This window comes from Lepidochelys olivacea, assembly GCF_965140295.1.
Source record: "Lepidochelys olivacea isolate rLepOli2 genome assembly, chromosome: 10".
Taxonomy (NCBI): Eukaryota; Metazoa; Chordata; order Testudines; family Cheloniidae; genus Lepidochelys; species Lepidochelys olivacea.
This window is the reverse complement of record NC_140420.1, coordinates 70,617,094-70,638,459: the sequence shown is the minus strand read 5'-3', so window position 1 is coordinate 70,638,459 and position 21,366 is coordinate 70,617,094. Positions and strand designations below refer to the sequence as shown.

General features: G+C 46.7%; 1 protein-coding gene across 3 annotated transcripts in view; it reads left to right on the top strand.

Moving 5' to 3' along the window:
• ACAN (aggrecan) overlaps positions 1 to 21,366 on the top strand; it is a 75,970-nt gene that overhangs the window by 27,199 nt on the left and 27,405 nt on the right. For 2 of the 3 annotated variants that reach the window (XM_084641068.1, XM_084641066.1), the window contains exons 2-6: positions 14,702 to 14,778; positions 15,263 to 15,646; positions 17,112 to 17,286; positions 18,038 to 18,165; positions 18,846 to 19,139. In XM_084641068.1, the coding sequence (XP_084497194.1) occupies positions 14,709 to 14,778; positions 15,263 to 15,646; positions 17,112 to 17,286; positions 18,038 to 18,165; positions 18,846 to 19,139 (1,051 nt within the window). In that variant the 5' untranslated portion in view covers positions 14,702 to 14,708. Of the gene's footprint in view, positions 1 to 2,228; positions 2,295 to 14,701; positions 14,779 to 15,262; positions 15,647 to 17,111; positions 17,287 to 18,037; positions 18,166 to 18,845; positions 19,140 to 21,366 lie in introns of those variants that run through there. The other variant, XM_084641067.1, reaches the window with a different exon arrangement.

Sequence of the window (21,366 nt, the reverse complement as noted above, 5' to 3'; positions counted from 1 at the left end):
ATAGGCATGTGTAGGATTCATGGATCTTATAAGGTGTGTTGTGGGGGGTGCTGATCATTGTAGCAGTGTAGATATGGCTGCAGGTTTTGCATCTGTTGTTCTGGCAGAGTCTGGTGCTGCTTTGAGTTGGTGTGACATGGTCTGCGGGGAGCTTGCTTCTGATGATGAGCTTGGAGAGATTGGGGGGTTGTTTGAAGGCCAGAAGAGGGAATTCAGGAAACATTTCTTTCAGGATGGGGTCCCCATTGAGTTTGGATTGTAGTTTGATGATACCCCATATGGATTCAAGTGTTGGGTGGCAGGTAGGGTATGCGGTCAGAGGAGGTTTTATTTCTGTACTGAAGCAGGTTCTTTCAGGGTATTTGGGTGGCCCATTCTATGGTGCGATGTAGTTCTCTGGTGGACTGTCCTTGTTTGGTGAAGGCGGTTCTGAGTGTGTTGAGGTGTATATCCTAGACTTTCTCCTCGGAGCATATTCTCTGTGGTATCTGAGTGTCTGGCTATAGATACCAGATTTCTTGCTGTGCTTGGGGTGGTTACTGGATCTATGAAAGTAGGTGTGTTGATCCGTGGGTTTCTGGTATATGGTTGTCTGTAGGGTTCCATTGTTGAAGCTGATTGTGTGTTCAGGAAGCTAGTGTGGCAGTGTTAGAGTTTAATGGACGCATGCTGCAGGCAAGCTGAGAGTAAGCACTCACTGGGGGAGGGCAGGAGGTGTGCTGAGCTGTTCTCGGGTAGGAATCATTCCCCCTGAGCAAGCCATAGAAGTCGTGCTGAGCTGGTAGATTTCATGCTGCTGTATGATGTTTTAATGGAGGATACACGAAGAACAAAATTCAAGAGCAAATGAGCAGGTGCCAAGTTCCTGGCCATGCCTGCTAATGACACTAGATGCCAGTAATGATATAGGGTCAACTTCACACAGAATGAAGGGAAAATGGTCTGCCCCTTGTCTCTGTAGTTCCTTGGGGAGTGCACTGCACATGTGAGCACTGTGGCGGAAGCAGGTGTTATGTACCAGGCAGGAGACTAGGATATTTGGAGACTGTTTGCAAGACTCTCGCTTAACATTAGTGCACTTACGTTAAGTACACAGTGAAACCAGTACGGAGACATCAGTCCTATTAAGCAACCTCCTGTTTTCAGAGTCTGCCCCCAAAGTATCCCCATGTGGACGGAATGCAGTCCTATAACACCTCTATTAGCGGACCCAGCACTGTTAAACAGCCACTCTTTCTTGGTTTCTTTAGTGGTAGTTTATCACACTGTATCCAGCCATCCCTTTATCTCTCTCTCTCTATCCACACTACAACTGATGCATCACACTTAGAGCTAGAGTTCAGCAGATACATGGGTCAGTTAATTAGTGTTTAAAGCACTCTTTCCCACTGTTCATTTATTTATCGATCCATACTTCTCCGGGGAATTTGTTGCCCTGGTGAAGACTCTGTCATTGCCCGATTGTTTGGAACAGTATATTGTTTCCTGGGAGATTTGCCCTTTGGCAGGGAATAAATTGATTTCTCTATATGAAGATTTTTCTGAAATGTTAGATGTGATGAGATTCTTTAGCAGACTGTGTCTAGTAATAAGCAAAGGAGTTTACATAAGAAAGAAACCACCAAAACCTTCGTTGAGAGCTCTAACAAAACCAGAACTTTTTTTAGGATTTCAAAAAAGCCAAGTATATCAGAAACAATTTCCCTCACCAAAATACCACAGCAAAGCTTGTTCTCCTGATACTTCTTGAAAGTATTGGAAATCTCATGGCAGAACCTATTGTGGTGGCATTTCTAGCTTGGTTTACAGACCAGAAAGGTTCAAAAAAGCATCCAAACTTCTAGGTGAGAAATCAAATTTCTCAGCAGTTTTTGGAACACACTGTTTATCCTCAGTCCGTATCATGGTGCCTCATCAGAGCTGTAGTCTGGACATCTTATGCCCCTGTTCTGGACTGTATCTCCCATGAACACAACTTCCATTCAGCTGCAATTGTCTTTCTACTTCATAGGGCTGAGCTAAATTCCCAAAGGAGTTCAAAGGTTGTGTAGGTGGTTTTTCAACTGCTTATCCGACTGTACAGGTCACCTAAAGCAATTGAAAATCAGAATTTTCACCCTGTGGGAAATTCCAGTATTTCAAAATCTGTTTTTGTCCTTGTACAGGATCAGGGCCTATCATACAGCCCCCTCCTCCTGTTTGGATCTGAGTTTGCGCTTGCTGAGCCAGTTTCCTCTCTGGGGAAGTCCGTCTGGAGCCGTCTCACAGAATCCAGGGAAGCAGTTTCCAGCAGAGTTAGTTGTTTTGTTTTTCATTTCAAGCCTTCTTAACAAAACAAGATCAAAGCTTCACAGACTCTTCCCTCAAAAATCTGTGCAGGCCAAGTGGTCCCTTTCCCACAGCTGTTCCTCACACCCATAAGTTTATCAGTCCAAGTTTCCTGGCTTTCACCTCAGAACTCAGTGATGACAGGACTTCATAGTCACTCATCTGTGTATTTGGCTCTTGGAGCAGTTCCTTTCTGCAGTTGCTCCAGCCACAGTCCATCTGGCACACTGCCACGAGCCCCTCAGCTTTCTGGCAGGTATTGCAGTCCCTCCCCTCCATGTCCTGCTGCCTTCTTTTATGAGGATCAGCCAATTAAGTCGCAGCTCTTTTTCCCAGGTGCAGTGGGAGGAGCTAATCAGCCAGCCAGCTGCAGGCCTCTGACCCAAAAGCAATGGTGTCCCCTAATACCTTCAGAAGTCCTGAATTAAGATGGAAAGCTGAAACATGAAAACTTGTCATGGAATAGAAAATTTCAATCCAGAAATATCAAAATGCTTCATTTTGGGTCAGTTCAGCATTAATCTGTGTCCCTCTGCATTATCACGATGCCTCATCGGAATTATAGTTTGGACATCTTATTTCCCTGTTCTGGAGTATATATCCTATGATGCGCCGTGGTAGTTCAACAAAAGAAGAGACTGCCATGCATCATGGGAGGTATAGTCCATCAGAAAACCTGGCCCATAATGGATAATGGAGGCATGAGGAACTCCAGCAGCTCAGATGGAGTTGACCAGACCCAAAACAAAAAAAATCATTTTGATTTTTCCAACAGAAAATCAAAAATTTTAGGCAACAAGAAATGACATTTTCTATTGAAAAAACTTTTCAACCAAAAATCCCCAACCAATTCTAGTCTGCAGTCATGGATCTGAGAGCTAGGGTATGTTGGTTTTATTTCAGAGAAAGGAGAATTTTGTGGTATAAGTGACTGCTATCCATCCTGGCTCTAGAGAGAGACAGTGTGGCTCGTGGTTAGTTGAGTGGACTGGGAATCTGGACTCCGCAGTGCCATTCCCATTTCTGTCACTGCCTTGCTGTACAAGTCAGTTCTCTGCTCCATGTCTTAGTCTCCCCAGGAATTCAGTGGAGATGGTGATCCTTGCCATTATGCACTTCATGGTGGTGTTGTGAGGCTTAGGGCTGGTCTACACTATGGAGGGGGAATCAATCTAAGTTACGCAACTTCAGCCTCGTGAATAATGTAGCTGAAGTCGACGTACTTAGATCTACTTACCACGGTGTCTTTACCGTGGTGTGTCGACGGGAGAGCTTCTCATTGAGGTGGAGTCCTGGAGTCGATGCTAGAGCGATTGGCGGTCGATTTATCATGTCTATACTAGAAATGATAAATTGACCCCCGCTGGATTGATCATTGCGTGTCGATCCAGCCGGTAATGTAGACAAGCCCTCAGTTAACTAACTTTTGTGAAGAGTTTTGTAATCCTCAGATGGCACATGCTAGAGAAGAGCAAAGGACTATTATGGTTGCTTGTATTTGGCACCCACAGATGTCCTAGGCTTTCATGGATAAACTAACACATAGAGAGGGCCAGGAGCCAGATAACTGGAGGCATTTTACCCAGCCCAACCATTTGCCAATAAGAATTAGATATATGAAGAACACGCTCTCTCTTCAGTTTACAGGGAGAATGATATTCTAATCCTGTGTAATAGCTGGTGGAACAGATAACAGACACTCCCATCATAGGCACACAGGCAGCACAAGGAAATTGAGACCTGGAACCCATGCCAAGAATTGAGCACCTCCTGGTGAAAATGAATAGTGAATTTATTTACCCCCCTAAATGTTGTAGATGTGTTGTGGGACTTGGCAGGGAAGCCAGGGAGATAGGATTTGCTAAGCATTCATTTAACTGACTGTCTAAGAAATGTGCATATAAAACACAAGTAGAAACAGACATGGGTGATCCTTCTTTCCTGAATCACTGAAAAAGATTTTGAGATAATGACTTGATCTCCATACATGACCTGCACTGGGAACCATGGCACCTCAAGAAGAAAAGAAGTACTTGTGGCACTTAGAGACTAACCAATTTATTTGAGCATAAGCTTTCGTGAGCTACAGAAGTGAGCTGTAGCTCACGAAAGCTTATGCTCAAATAAATTGGTTAGTCTCTAAGGTGCCACAAGTCCTCCTTTTCTTTTTGCGAATACAGACTAACACGGCTGTTACTCTGGCACCTCAAGAGTAATTCAGTGCTGATGTTGTATCAAGTGTGAAGAATGCAACTTGTTTCCCATTCATTCCCAGATATATTACGCCTTGTTCCTGAATGCTTGAATGGTGGAAAAGTTGATGGTGTCCATTGCAGGGCATTCTGTTCTCTGCTACTAGTTTCACTAGTGATTTGTTGAAAAATTAATGTTAGTGGTTGAGTGGGAGATGTGACTGCGCTGTTGGGGGCCAGAAGGACAGTGTGTCTAGTCTAATTCTGCTCTCACTCACACCACTGTGGCTCTGGAGTAACTCTGTTAATGTCAATGGAGTTACATTGGTGTGAGACTGGCATAAATGAGAGGAGAAGAAGGTGGCCCATTGTGTGGTAGGTACAGCCCATAGGAGTTTATATGGTATTATGCATTCAAAAGGAAATCTGCTCCATGCAAATCATAGAATCATAGAATATCAGGGTTGGAAGGGACCTCAAGAGGTCATCTAGTCCAACCCCCTGCTCCAGGCAGGACCAATCCCCAACTGAATCATCCCAGCCAGGGCTTTGTCAAGCCTGACCTTAAAAACCTCAAAGGAAGGAGATTCCACCACCTCCCTAGGTAACACATTCCAGTGCTTCACCACCCTCCTGGTGAAAAAGTTTTTCCTAATATCCAACCTAAACCTCCCCCACTGCAACTTGAGACCATTACTCCTTGTTCTGTTATTGTCGGGGTTTGAATTCCACTACCTGAAACTTAGCAGTATTAGTTGTTCAGGTTGTTACTGGAATCTCATCCTGGCATCTCACTCCTCAGAAAGTGGGAGCTTGTCCGCCTGGTAAATGGAAAGTGAAATAACTGTATCGGTTGTCCTTGACACCCTTAGTTAGTTTGGTGTAAGTCTGTGTGGATACTCTTATTTTGGTATAAGATTACCTTTGTGTTGATTTAATTAAGCTGGTAGTTATAGTTATGTTATATGGAAACAGAGCTCTTATATTGAAATAAGAGTGTGCATACAGGGACTTAAACTGAAATAACCCAAGGTGTAAATTAGAGCTGATTGGTTATTTCGGTTCCATTTACTGCATAGACAGATCAAAAGAGAAGGGCTAAGCCACGTGTTCTTGAGGTGCACAACATTCCTGCCAGTCAGGGGGAAGGGGCCAAGTCCTGTCAGTCCACCGAGCTGTGTATAAGAGAGCCCCTGACCGCAGCAGCATGGAGTACTCCAGGACAGGAGTGAGATAAGTTGGCTGAGGTGTGTGATGAAATCTGTTGCTTTCCTGAGTCCTAAGCAACCCCTCCTTTTCTTGCTACCCTCACTCTAATAAAGTCTCTTTCTGTGCCTCCAGCTCACTGTCTGACGCAGGAAACTGATGTGGGGAATATCAGCCCCCCTTAAGCTGTGGGTAACACACCGCAGTGACACAATATCACAGTAACCACTGCCACGTTTCATTCTTGGTTCAAAAAGGACTTTCTTGTCCCAGGAGTCACGTCAAAAACGGCCTTGGCGGGAACAACATCCGAGCAGCCCACTGCATAAAGGGCTTAGTCTCAGAATGGTTTGGAAGCCAGACAGAATGGAATAGTTTTCCTATTTTCTTTACAGCTGAGAAAACACAAAAAGTCACAGGAGCATATTTATTACGATACTTCTATTCCAAAACTTGCCTTATTTTAAAAGAAAAAAGAAATAAAATTGTTTCTCCCCTCCCCCCCCTTTTTTTTCTTCTTTCCCTCCCATTTCCTGGAGCAGGCTGGGATTTGAACAGAAAAGCTCTCAGTGCTGGAAAAGAGCTTATAGCATGTGGAGACAATGGGGGATTTGTTTGTGGAGGTGATGAGGGAATACTCCATATTCTCACTGAAACAAAAAGCCACTGACAGTTCTGAAGGCACCTGGGACGCCCCATAGATATGTACATGAGGGATCAAAGACCTGACATCCCCCTCTGTCAAGAGGAGGTACCTTTTCTTAATTCTCCTTAAGCCTTCATCCAAAGTTTTGCCATCATTATTAAGTCTTCACGTAGCTGAGCTGTGAGAGTTAGTTGAAATACACCAGATTGGATGGAGGTGGTTGGTGTTCCCTGGAGAAACTGAGGTGCATTCCCTGGAGGGGAAGAAAGAGAGAGAGACTAAATCTTTGAGGGATGAGAATCCAAGACTAAAGTATTGCTGGTTTGGTCTCTTATTAGATGCCTCTTTATATCCAAATTTTAAGAACTATGTTCTCCTGGAAAATGTTGCTATGCTAAAGGCACAAGCTCTTGCCCATGAATGCTGTTTTATTACCAGTCTGAAACCCTACTAAGGTTTATCAAAAGTTTTCCAAATCTTTTAATGTGCCTGGGTCAAATCAAAGAATGGAAGCTGTGTGGAGCATGGTAGCATCAGATGAGTTTTGCAATGAGATGAAACTTGTATTGTCCTGAAGATGGTCTGTTGCAATGATGTAACGTCAAGATGTGTCATTGTGTCCACTTTGTCCCAAATTTCAAAAGCTGACAATCTCTCAGTGGGTAACAGGCTCAGAAACAAGAAGGTGTGAAATAAATCCAAGAAAAAGAGGGCATTAAGGGTGATTAAAGTAAACTTACTTACTGCAAGGGTGATTAATGTGGAATGGACAACCAAAAGCATAAGGAGAAACTGTGGAGCTTATAGATTCAAAACAAAGTGCTTAGTATAGATTCAAAAGCAAGCTAGAAAAAGAATGGAAAATGCATTCCAAAAAACAAATATATTGGATAGACAGACTGGGCTCTAAATGGGCCACATCTGCCTACCTTCCTGGGATGTTATTGTGTAAGCACTTTGTTGGATCTAGAACTTTCCTTGCCTCTAAAATGCAACTTTTACTCTCACAAGGTTTTCTGGTTCTGTGAAAATCTGGGGAAGGGGTCAAAGGAGAGAGGGGTTTAAAAATTCCAAAATGCTCAGATTTTTCAAATATGCACTTTTACTTGCAGTCCCCTCGTGACTGTTTGCATACAATCCCTGATGCGTGAGCTGAAACTAGAGGTTACACACGTGCATAAGTCCATCTTTGAAAAAATTGGGCTTAATATCAAATGGCAATAAACCGAAGTTAAAATGACAATTGTTCTCCAGGGCAGAAATCTCCTGTGCTATCCAACCCTTCTCAGTTCTGGATGGTTTGGAAACTCAAGGTCTTTTTCTCAATTATGTCCAGACCTGGCTGAATTAGGAAGTGCATAAATAAATCCAATGTAAAATGCTAACCAAGCCTCATTCCAATCTCAGTTAATGCTTAGAAGAGGAAGAATGTCTGGAATTTTGAGTGACTGTTAAGTCTGACTGTTGTTAATCCAGACTGGTTGATCTAGCATGTGCTCAGAGACTCCATGTTGGTAACAGTGACCCTGTATAACACCTCCTACCTCCTCCTCTCCCTCTTTTCCACAAAAGCTAGAAGAAATTGTCTTGCAAACTCCATCTGCCCAGTTTCAATGGATCTGCAGTCTCGCTAAACACAAACACAGCCTTTAAAGCACTTTAAACACACCCTGGGGGGTGGAAGTTGTTGTTTTCCCATAACACAAACTCTTCTAAGATGCTCAGTACAATCCTGACTCTCCATTTGTGGCACTGGCTGCCATCAGAAACAATTCTCACCCTATGCTGGTGCTTGGTAGATCCTGTCTTCTCGGTATAACCTATTCAGATACCCACCCCCCAAAGTACCCATTCTCAGGATCTCTCTGCCTAGGGGTGAGGTTTTCTACTGGAGGATAATGACACCCACAGGTAATTTGGGTTTGTCAAAAGGGACCTCTAGTGTCTGGTGTGAGTTAACAAACTAATTTTCTAGCAGTACAGATACTCAGGAGCATTCAAACTGAGGCATTTATAGAACTTCTTGGTTGTATATTTTACTTCTTATGCATTTTATGGTAGGCAGTTTATATCCCTAACCCTATGCTAAAATTCATCTTTGTAACACTAACCTTAACCATAATCCTAACTACTAACACTAACCCTGTCTATGACCATAAGAGTAACTGACCCTAACCACAACTTTAATTGTAACCCCCACATTAGCCCTAACCCTCAAATGATGTTTTATGTATTCAGAGAGGTTAAGAGCCCTGACAGACTGGAGCAGAGGGGAGCTTTGGGCCCTGTAAAGAAGCTTCCAGTTTTCATTTAAAGCATTTCATTTTCATGTTCATGCTTTTCCTTGTGAAAAGCCTTGAAAATGCAACTGATGCAGGGGAGAACTGCCCCCCCCATATCCCAGCCAATGGGAATCCATTTCCTAACTGTCCACCCAACCTATCTCTAGACCAGGGGTGGGCAAACTTTTTGTCCTGAGGGCCACATCGGGGTGCAAAACTGTATGGAGGGCTGGGTAGGGAAGGCTGTGTCTCCCGAAACAGCCTAGTCCCCTCCCCTCTCCCCCCACCGACCGCCCCCCTCAGAACCCCTGACCCATCCAACCCCCCCCGGGATCCCACTCCCCCCTGCTCCCTGTCCCCTGACTGCCCCCCAACCCCTATCCCCACCCCCTGAAAGGCCTCCCGGACCCCACCCCTATCCAACCCCCCCTGCTCCCTGTCCCCTCACTCCCCCCTGACCCCTATCCACACCCACACCCCCTGACAGGCCCCCCAGGATCCCACCCCTATCCAACCCGCCCTGCTCCTTGTCCCCGGACTGTCCCAACCCCTATCCACTCCCTTGCCCCCTGACAGGCCCCCTGAGACACCCACACCCTATCCAACCCCCCCGTTCCCTGACCGCCCCCCCACAGAACCTCTGCCCCATCCAACCACCCCCTCCTCCCTGTCCCCTGACTGCCCCCAGGACCCCCCACCCGCTGCTGCTGTCGCGTGCACACACTACCGCCCCCTTACCATGCTGCTCAGAGTGGCAGGAGCTCACAGCCCTGTGCGCGCGGAGGCTGTGGAGGAGGGGGGACAGCGGGGGAGGGGCTGGGGGTAGCCCTCCCAGCCAGGAGCACAAGGGCTAGGCAGGATGGTGGAACAGTCACATGATTAATGGCCCCAAGTTCCTTCATAGAAGCATAGAATATCAGGGTTGGAAGGAAGGGACCTCAGGAGGTCATCTAGTCCAACCCCCTGCTCAAGGCAGGACCAATCCCCAATTAAATCATCCAACAGATTTTTGCCCCATATCCCTAAATGGCCCCGTCAAGGATTGAACTCACAACCCTTGGTTTAGCAGGCCACTGCTCAAACCACTGAGCTATGCCTCCTTCTTTTCCTTGAAAGCCCATGACGTATCCCGGCCATAGCAAGCACACATCACTCCGGGTTTGCTCAGCATCGTACTGGACTGTACCTTCACACGCTGAGGTCTTTAGGCAAGGGCCTGTCGCTTACAGGAGCGCTCTTTAAAACAGAGATGTTCACCCGCTGTCGAGTGCCAGGCGAGCTGACATCCCTACAGAAACAAAACGGAATCACAGAATAGTAGAATATAAAATCATCACTGCTACTGATGGCAAATTATCCAGGACACTCTAAGCAGCACAGAGCAGGGCTCTCAGATTTCCCTGCGGTAGTTAGAAGAGTGAGAAGTGGAGAACATGTTGCAAACATGACCGTGAGGAATAGGCACCTGATTGAATGTCGCCCTGGCCAGGAGTCAGGGCTAGGAAGCTGGCACAATGCACTCCACACACTATTATTCTAATTTGTTTGAACTGCTGCTGAGAGAAAGAATTCACTGTCTGTGGGATGCTGCAGGTGAGGGGAGCTGGAGGGAGGGCCTTTCTTTTTCAGGAATAAACCAAACCTGGAAATGTTCCTGTCTCCCCTGCTCTTACGGTATGATGAAATAACCCCCTGTGCGAAGGACCAGCGCAAAGCAAAGTGCAAGGTGACCAGAGGCCCCGTTTTGGCTGGGACAGTCCAACTTTTAAGCTCTGTCCCGGCCATCCTGACTTTTTTGACAGAAATGGGCATTTGTCCCGTTTGCTCTTCCCAGCTGATCAGTTGGAAAGAGCAAACGGACAAATGCCCAGTTTACCAAAAAAAGGGGAGGAACATGGGGGGCGGGGAGGCAGCAACATGAGGTGCTGGGCTGCGGGGCTCAGGAGTCAGCCCCAGCTGGCATTGGGATCAGCCCCAGCTGCAGCTGCAGGCGGCATGGGGAGGTCAGCCCCAGCACCAGGCGGTGGGGGGGCGGGGGGGCATCAGCCCCAGCCACGGGCAGCACAGGGCTCAGGTGCTCAGCCCCAGCTGTGGGTGGCACAGGGCTCAGAGCTCGAGGAAGGGGGGGGGGGGTCAGCCCCAGTCCCAGACAATGCTGAGCTTGGGGTGGGGGGTGTCAGCCATGGGTGGCACACAGCTCAGGTGCTCAGTCCCTTGGAACTTGTTGGGGGGATCAGCCCCAGCTGTGGGTGGCACGGGGTGCAGAGCTGAGGAGATGGGGGGTCAGCCCCAGTCCCAGGCAGTGCTGAGCCTGGGGTGGGGGGGCAGCCATGGGTGGCACACAGCTCGTGCGCTTAGCCCCTTGGAGCTCGGGGCGGGGGCGGGGTTAGCCACAGCTACGGGTGGTGCCAAGCTCGGGGGTGGGGGTCAACCACAGGCAGCACAGAGCTTGGGGCAGGTCAGCCATGGGTGGAGAGGGCTCGAGGGCTCATCCTCAGCTGCGGGCCACAGGGGGCTCAGAGCTGGAGGGGGTCAGACCCAGCCATGGGCGGTTCAGAGATCGGGGAGGGGGTCAGCCCCAGCCTCAGCCCTGGATGGTCAGCCCCAGCCCTGGATAGTGGGGGTGGCTGTGGCAAATCCTACAGGTGGGACAGCGGGGCGGCTCTGACTCAGGGGAGCCCCGGCCATCCCGTTTTTACTTTAGGAAGTGTGGTCACCCTAGCAAAGTGGGACTCCAGGGATGGATGGGGCTTGTGCTGGCTTTCCATACATGAGTGAATTTCACCCATTCAGAATAATCATACTCTTCAAATTCTAACCAGCGCGAGCATGAACCTGCTCTCCTGCTTCATGTGTCTCCCTGGCAAAGAATACTGACGCAGAAACAACTTTTTTGTTACAGCTTTTGAGTGCTCAGTGACAATACCAGCCTATAATAGGTAAAAGCCCTGGAGGTGTTTTCAGACAGCCAGGGCCCATCATATTTGATTTTTCTGTTTCAGTGCTCTTTAAGATGCTTCAATTCCAGGTTTCTTCTGCAGAAAAACCCAGACAAAAGGATGCCTGTCTCTTTGCTAATCCAAGGCTATTTATTTTAAATCGTTTTCAGCATAACGCTGGCGCTGCTGAAAGGTTCCAGATTTTTGACTCTGGAGAAGTGACAGCTTGTCTTTAAAGCTAGAACAGGTACAATGCAAGCTGTGACAGTATGAGTTTCCAACATGCTGACCCCACCAATGTGCCTTCTGCCTTGGAGGACTCCCCCACCACAACACCTGGGGATGATAGGGGAATTCCATCTCCATGGCCCATTCAATCCTTGGCCTCTCTATTGATTCTGTCATCAAGAGATCCAATTAGTCCCCAAGGCTGCTTATTGTAATTACATATTTTGCATGATGTGCTCACCTACCACATTAGAAACTGGACTGAGCACCCCTTTCCCCGCTCCCAATTCATTTAATGTACAGTGGATCGTCAGAGGGTAACAGCTGTATAGGACCACACTTCAAGTTGACAGGTGTAATTTTCAGCCTGAGGAAACATAACCTACGCTAGCTCTGATCAAGTTAGCACACTAAAAATAGAAGTACAGCCGTAGGAGGGACAAGCCCGTCTGAGACACTCGGGTGCCTATCCCCTCCCACCATTCGCTCTGCCTCAGCTACACTCTAGACTATATCTAGTGCACTAACTTGATTGGAGCTAGTGCAGGTATGTCTCCTGAGCTAGAATTTACACCCCCAGTGCTCAGTGTAGACATACCCTAAGTCACCAATGGCCTGGGCCTTATTAAAGCTAGGGACCTATTGGTGAAAGGCTCCCTATTACATAAACAATCTCCTGAGTCATGCTATCTCCAAGGATTTGTTCTTTCTAACAAACCAGGAATACATTGCCGACACTTGGCTTGAGTTTTTTCCCAGTGCTACAGTCCTTACCTAGAGACTAGAACTGAGTCTGTCTGCTTTTATGGCTTTGTGTCTAAAGTGGGACTCCAAGCTCCTTGGCATACAAATAAACAAATAACAGCCAGCACTGATCTTAAAATTTAACAGTGATGGGTACGTAACTTTAGCAGCCAGAGAGAAACTGGAGTGTTTCCTCATGATGCAAATTAATATCTTACTCCCTGTCTCTTGCTGGTTAACTTTCTACTCAACCTCTGCATTGCTGTTTGACAAAATGCCATGGGGGTACTGTGAAGACTGAGCAATGGCAGTCTTATGCTGGTGGGGTGGGGGTTGTTGTTTTTTTAATGTATTTATTTTATAGGGAGCTTTTGGTCATGGATGCTACAAGATAGATAAAAAATGTGTATGAAGTAAATATTTGTAAAAATGACTTTTTGTACTGCCTAGAGCCAGACACAATAAATAATACAATAGGAAAGATTGAGACTTCTCATAAATATTTCAGTCTTACCCTGCAGCACCCATTTCTGTTCCAGTCGTAGACACCCACATGACTCCTGGCTGGGATGATTTAGTCGGGGATTGGTCCTGCTTTGAGCAGGGGGTTGGACTGGATGACCTCCTGAGGTCCCTTCCAACCCTGATATTCTATGGCTCTCCTCAGTGTTGTCTGGCAGCTCCTTCCCCACCCTCTATGCACATAAGTCCTGACCGTCAACAACCCAAGTATTCCAAATCTGGGCCCACACACATCTCTGCCAATGCACCTCAGCCCTGACCTGCAGCAGCCCCTGCTAGTTCAATGTTTAGCCTCTCTTGAGTAGAGATTTCCAAAGGGTTTAATATTTGTTCATGTAGATAAAGTACCAGGTTGTGATTTATAAACACATTTTCTCTTTTGGCTTAAGTAGGATATGAACCGAGTTCTTCAGAAGTGAAAGCCTAATGACCTGACTTTATAAGATGTAATTTATATTTTCCCTTGTCCTGTGCCAAGGTTTCAAGTATGCTAGTTAATGAACTTTACTACTGAGCCAATAGATATGTACGCTGTCTCTCATAATGTTCTGTGACTGCAGCCACATCAACACTAGCTGGGCTCCCTCTAGCTTTCCGAAGACAAATAGCCAGCATTTGGATAGGTGACCACCAAGGAAAACCTAAATGATCCAGTAGGTGGGGCTCTTCCTTTTGACTCAGTGTTGAATCAGTGTTGCCCTGCAGAGTTAGTGGGTGCTGTGCCATCTTGTGAATGAAACATAAAACTGAGGTCCTGCCCACTAGTGGTTATTTAAAATCCCATGGCATTATACACAAGACTAAAGGCATTAACCTGGCTATTCTGGCCAAATTCCAGTTTGCATGATTCCTTTCTGCCTCCCTTCAGTCCTTCTGCCGTTTCACCTGGATACAGGACAGTCCTCCACTGTCTCTCTGAAACTGTTCTGAAGTGGTGAGTTCCCCTGATGAAGGGGATCCCTGCGCAATGTATATGTCATGTAGTCCTTACAGTGAAGTTGCTAAAGAGCTGTGGAATCCATTTGTATTTAAAGTGGTATAGACTGTAAAGGCAGGATTATTGGTTGTGTTGTGACCTTTAGCCTTTTCACCCTGAAGGGGCCAGACTTCCGCTAGAATAGTTGTACAAAAATTACATCCAAGCAGCTGGCCAAGGATTCCATGTTGGCTTAGTAGAGGAAGGATATTGGTAAAGTGAAGAAGCTTCTATTCCAGGTGGTTCAGGCAACGGTGTAGGGTTAGCTAGAGAGGGCATCTGACCAGTGGTCGTTGCTGGAATAGATGTAAAACAAATGAGAAACTCCATGGCAAAATTGTCTTTCTGAACAGAGGTGAAGATCACAAGAGAGAGTGTGAGAATAGAATAGTAATGTTACTGCACATAATGGACACCCTTGTTTGGAGCAAGATGCCTTGTCCCTCCCTCTATTAGACAAGGTGTTGCTCTGAAAACTCTCTTTTGTTGATGGTCATATGTAAAAAAACCCTGCCAGGGTGTGTTTGGGTACTGTAGGTTAATGGGCTCGTTCCCTCTTAAGAGTCCTTGAAGGGTCCATTCCCTTATAATCACCCAGCAGTAATTAACCCCTGCCTCTAATTTGTTGTTTGTTGCAGGTAAACTATGACCACTTTACTATTAGTGTTTGTGTGTTTGCGAGTCATCACTGCAGCCATCTCTGTGGAAGTTTCAGGTATGTACAGTCGGCGGGACCACTGTTCAGTCCAGAGGACCATACATGTAACAGGCCAACATGCCCCTCACACAGCAGACCCATGCAACTTTACAGGTCTACCTATGAGCTCACTAATTTCACCCACCATTGCCAAGGGCCTCCTCTCTGGGCTGCTGCAACGCCATGACATCTTGCTGTTGCTGTGCTTGGTAGGGTGGAAGATAGTCCCAACTTGTAACCTAGCGCCAAGGCCCCCAACCTACCTTCAATGTAATAGCATAATATTCCACCAGGGCTGTTACCAAGGCTCAGGGGCTGCTTTAGGAACATCAATTACTTCAAATTATATTATTAGAATATATACAAATAGATATATTTCCTAATATTGTGGGTGCAGATTTACAAGCTAGATTGAGGCTACTTTGAAAATGTTGGTAGTTATGACTGATGTGTGTTATTGATTAATCCTTGCTTTTTCTCTCTCCATATTGGGACTGGGCAGATCATGGTAACACACTGAGTGTGAGCATACCTGAACGGTCTCCCCTGCGTGTCATCCTGGGAAACTCTCTGACCATCCCCTGCTACTTCATCGACTCATTGGATCATGTCACCCCAGCCCCCTATACGCCTCCTCTGACCCCAAGAATCAAATGGAGCAGACTCTCCAATGGGAAGGAAGTCGTCTTACTAGTGGCCACAGAGGGGCAAGTTCGAATCAACACTGAGTACACGGAGGTGATCTCTCTGCCCAACTATCCTGCCATCCCCACCGATGCCACCTTGGAAATCAAAGCGCTGAGGTCCAACGACACTGGGATCTATCGTTGCGAGGTGATGCATGGTATTGAGGACAGCCAGGATACGATAGAGGTCATAGTGAAAGGTGAGGCCATTACTTCAACGTTTCCTCTTGGTGATAGTGTTGATGCTTACATTGATTTGCCTGTGGAGAAAGAAGGAGGAAGAAATCTGACCAGGTGCATTATGAATAGGAGTGGAGGCATTTTACCCTTTCCATGAGCATCTGGCATCACTCGCTGTCATAGACAGGATGCCAGACTTGATGGATCATTGATCTGATCTTGTATGTGAGCAGGATCCAAACAAGACAGGCCACTGATTTATTCTAATGTGGGCAGGATCTGGAATGCCATATTAAACAGACCATCAGTGTCACCCAGTGTGCTAGAAGATGGCACCAGTCTGTTTTGATATGGGCAGGAGATGGAACGCTGGATGAGATGGATGGTGGTCTGATGTGGTGTAGCAGGAAACAGGATATTGGACCTATGAGGATGTTTGGTCTCACCTAGTATGTTAGGAGATGGGATATTTTCCAGATGGCCCGTTGGCCTGTTTTGTTAGAGCCGTTCTTATGTTCTTTCAAGAAATGTAAAAGTGGTTTAGTTAGCTAATACGTAGACAATATAACACACAATTAACTTTCCCCCAGTTAACATTGTTACTCTCATCAATAAAATTGTGAGTAAGAAAAAGAGGGGCCAAGAAAGAAAGCATCCAAGAGGTTTAACCCTTCTTATGCCAGGCCTGAGTATGCATACAGCCACACACTCCTTTTAAAGGCCACTCTATATGGAATAGTATGGCTTAACTACATTTGCAGTACATATAGCTATTCAAAGCACATTTGCTATAGTATAAAATGTATGTATCATCAAGGCAAGGACCATGCCTTCCTGTGTGTTTGGACAATGCCTGGTGCACTGGAGCCTCAATACTGATTTGGGCCATTGGACATTACCATATTCAAGACTATAATAAAATAGTACAACATTGTACTTATAACACACAAGTAGCCAATTTCCATAGAGTATTTTTACAACACTGTGCAATGCCATGCCAGCCACTTTAAATGTCTTGAAAGTTTTGGATCCTTCTGACGGGGATGTATTTGTTGCATTCTGGGATGTTGGTTTATGCTGAAGCAGTCAGCATTAAAACACTGGATTTAGATGTAGCATTAGGGTGCTCCAGCATCACAGGAGAAAAGAACCTGGACTGGACAGCAGGTCTGTTCCTGTAGATTTTTCTGTTCACCAAACGGAGTACATCTAATTCCCCTTAAATTGAAGCCTGGTGGCCTTGGGATGGTGGAATATACCATGGGGAAGAACAGAGTCTCTTCAGGGCACAGTAGACTACCCACGCAATACGAATGATCTGTGGCAAACGCATGAGTTTCTACATGAGATAGAATGCCTTTTCTCTGACTTGCTAACCCCTTTGAAAGGGAAACTGGTGAGGGGCTGGTTCTTCACTGACTGATGTGTGTGTGTGTGTGTGTGTGTGTGTGTGTGTGTGTGTGCGCTGGTGGATGTGTTTTCCAGGAATCGTGTTCCATTACAGAGCCATCTCCACCAGGTACACTTTGGACTTTGAGAAGGCAAAGCAGGCATGTATCCAGAACAGTGCTGTCATCGCTACCCCTGAACAGCTGCAGGCTGCCTATGACGATGGGTTTGATCAGTGTGATGCTGGCTGGCTGGCTGATCAGACTGTCAGGTAATCAGCTGAAAGAGGGGAAGGAAGGTGGCCAAGAGGGAAGAAAAGAGGGCTATCCAGGCAGAAGGGGCTGGAAATGGGATACAGAGCCTTTCACACCTAGGTAATTAGTTTAAATCCTGTCTCAGGTAAATAATGACTAGCAGTTACCATCTGATAGTCATTTGGTGTGGAATGAGCTGGTGGATCTCAGTCCATTTCCCAGTAGGTAGGTGTCCACATCACAAAACCACTCCCACAACTGGCCCCCTTTTTTGGCAGTCACAGCTGAGAAGCTAAGGACTGAATGGCCCAGAGACTTGAGAGCGGTGGTTTAATCCCAGTCCCTGTGCCCTCTACTTTTGCCCATGTGAACTGCAGAGTTGCTATGCCAAGCTCAGCAGATGTGGCTCTATTTTGAACACTTCAGGTAGTCATCTAGCAGGGCTCAGAGGAGTCTGAAAACCAGCAACTCCCCCTGCATCAGTATCTTTGGGGAACATCTGGAGGATCCTCTCCCCTCACCTCCAATGTCAGGAATGGAAGGGAGCAAGTCCACTTCTCCTTCTTCTCCTGTCTTGGAAAAGTTCTGGGGGTTTGGTCTGCCTCCACTTCCTCCCTCCCCCCAGAATTCTGATTCTCCACCACCTGTTCAGGTTGTCCTGTTGCCTCCTGCACCACAGAGCTATGTGGCAGTCATCTTTCCAATGAAGCTTCTATCTGCTCACTAGACATTTCCTGTGCATGCTCTCTTTCTCACTCTCGCTCTCAGGTACCCAATGCACCATCCCCGAGAGGGTTGCTATGGTGACAAGGATGAATTTCCTGGAGTGAGGACCTATGGCATTCGGGAGACAGATGAAACATACGATGTTTATTGTTATGCAGAGGAAATGCAAGGTGAGCTTGGGTTTCTCTTATGTAATTCTCAAGGGACTGAGCTGGCAGTATCATGAGCATCCTCACTGCAGACAAGGATAAAACAAGAGGCAAAGAAGCTAGAAGTCAGAGACATTAGAGATTCAAAAGCCATGTGAGATCCCATCTAGTCCCATCCCCTGCCAAGGCTGGATTATCCCCTAAAGCCTATTTTTCTGGGCTTTGTCCACTCTGGTTTTAATTGATTAAAGCAATGGAGCTCCCATTATTTATGTGAGGGGACGATTCCACGTTCTGGTATCTCTCATTCGGAAATTATTTTCACAGGTGCTGACCACCCAGGCCTACAACTGAAGACAATGGGAGCAGTGGGGCTCAATACCTCTGAAAACCAGGCCCCAAAATATTCCTTATCTTAATGTCATTGCATGAGTCCAAGTAGAACGTATACCCTCTTGTTCCTCCCTAGAAAATTTCTCTTCCTCTTTGAAATTTGCACCTTCCTAATATTTGTAGACAGTGATCATGTGCGTGTCCCCACCCTTAGTTGTCACTCCTCTAAGCTGTACTTATCTAGTCTCTTTAACCTTTTCTTCATCCCACCAGCCCCTAGGGAAGGAAAGCAAAGGGAAGAGAGAGGTAGATGGAAGAGGGATTAAACACTACAGTCAGTCCTTGAGTCAATGGCTGTGTGATTGCAGGTGAAGTCTTCTATGCCACCTCCCCAGAGAAGTTCACCTTCCAGGAAGCTGCAGAGAAATGCCTCAGTCTTGGGTCCCGTTTGGCCACCACAGGAGAGCTGTACCTGGCATGGAAGGCTGGAATGGATGTGTGCAGTGCAGGCTGGCTGGCAGACCGCAGCGTTCGGTATCCCATTTCCAAGGCACGTCCCAACTGTGGTGGGAACCTGGTGGGGGTGCGGACAGTGTACCTCCATGTCAATCAGACGGGGTACCCTCACCCTCATTCGCGCTATGATGCCATCTGCTACACAGGTGAGTTGCACTGGTTTTGTTGAATTAAGCACCATGCCTCCATCAGTACTTGTTAGCAGCAGATTCCAGGAGCTGAGTATGGGGCTTCCCAGCCAGAGCTGAATTATCACACAGCCACAGAAACTAAAGATGAAAAACTCCTGTTAAGTCCCATCTTGTCCAATGCCTGATTGTCATGCTCTGTTTCCCAGTGCTGTGTCTACTTCTGGTTTTAGTGAGTCAAGAGACAGGACTTGGGAGACCATTTCACAGTCTATTCTATAAAAAAAAAATTAAATTAATAATAATAAATAATAGTAATAAATAATAAAAATAGTCACTCCCCTAAACTCCCCTCTACTTTTGGTACTTCCTTCAAATACTTGCGGATGGCTATGAGATCCCCTCTTAGTCATGACAGTGCAGGATTAACTCAAATATTATGGCGATGGCCACCAACATAAGAATCAGATACATCACTTGTCATCTTTCCCCATCGATCATTTCTGTTGTCCATCTCTGAATGCCTTTGACTCTGTTGCTAGCCCCACCTCACAATTAACACAGAAAAACTTCATACCGTTTCACTTAAACAAGAAAAGCAGATGTAAATTTACAGGCGCTCTCCCCCTGCCCCTCCATTCTTGTCCAAGCAGAGAGAGAAGAGTTCAGAGCATATGTTAGCACTGTAGTACAACTGAGTGTTCTCAATGGGAGGTGAGTGTAATATGCCTCTATCCACTCCAGATTGTCAAACACCTTCCAAGTTTGATGGCTCTCCAGGAACCAGGCAGCAGAGGTCAAGATCTTACATATTAAGTAATTTAATATTATAGATAAGAGAGCAGAAAGAAAACAATAGGTCAGCTCCTGAGCAGCAGTGCTTTGCATAGTGCCTATGGTAGGGGTCCGTGTGCAAGGGCTCCATTTTGCATTTCCTTGGTCCTGGTGTAGCCGTTGTGCAAGGCTGGTTGCTCCGTGCTAGATTAGAGGGCTGCTTAGGCTGCAAATTTCCATAAGGGGCCCAAGTGGCAGCTAAGGATAGGCCTGGCTCATGGGCATCTCAGCTACACCCTCTATCTGCTAGCCATGCCCCTGTCCTGCTATACCAATTGCCAGCAGCAGGGAGGGAGGGTTGGGTGTGTCTACACCAGGTGTTGGAGGTTCAAATTCAAAATGAGTGGGGTTATCTTCCCAGGGCCAGTGAAGCCCACTTTGGGATCAGATTATGCCAGCCATGTGGCACAAAGTGGCCTCACCACACCAGCAAATCAGACTCAACATGTCAGTGCCCCGCAGTCTCTCTCAGGTGCTACTTATTAAACCACTTAATATGACAGGTAAGCATTTGAGCTTTGATGCCTGGATCTTGGAAGCCTCTCGGGTCTGTGAGGTACTGGCAACAATGAACTAGCCGGGTAAAGGATATGGAATTTGAAATAAACCAACCGAGAAAGCAAAGCAGCATTAGGGTGGAGGTCTGGTCGTATTTGTTCTGCAGTGTTTACTCCTGTTTTCCCAGCTCCCTCCATGCACTGCTCCCCAGCTCGGTCCTGCCTCAAAATAGGACAGGCACTTCCTTGGCTCTCCACATCTCTCTGTGCTTCACTCCCAGGTTCGGGCCTTCCTGCACTGCAGCATTACAGGAGCACTCCCTTTCCTCTCCCCATTTTGAGCTTTGTTTTTTAAATTACCTGCTGCTGGCACTAGAGGTCACAAAAGACTAGATTAGTGTGAGATGCGCTAGCAGATTAGAGTCAAGAGTATGGGGAGGTGGAGAGAAGGGCGCTCTGACTCCCTGACTCATATGACACTCCCCTTTTAATTCAATTAAATTCCACTGTAGAGCGCTTTAGAGAGAGGAGGAGCTGGAGGAGGGGAAATGGTCAATATTTTACTTTTTTAAAGGTAGAGTTTTACCCTCCAAACAGGGGCACCCGGTATCCAGCAGGCCAGTGCCCCACAGGCTCACTGAGTTCATTTGCAAGATGGACTAGCTCCCAGAGTATCCACATGCTCGCACCCATTGTGGCATCTGCTCACATGGTCTATATCTCCCATCACACATATGCCTTGTGCAATAGCATCTCCCTTCAGAACACCTGTACAACTACCCCATTATCTACCCTAGTTCTGATCACATCACCAGCCCCATCTCCCATCACACCCATCCTATCGCCTACCCAGGTTCCCATCAGAGCCCCCACAACCATCCGATCGCCCTCCCTGTCTCCCATCAGAGCATCCG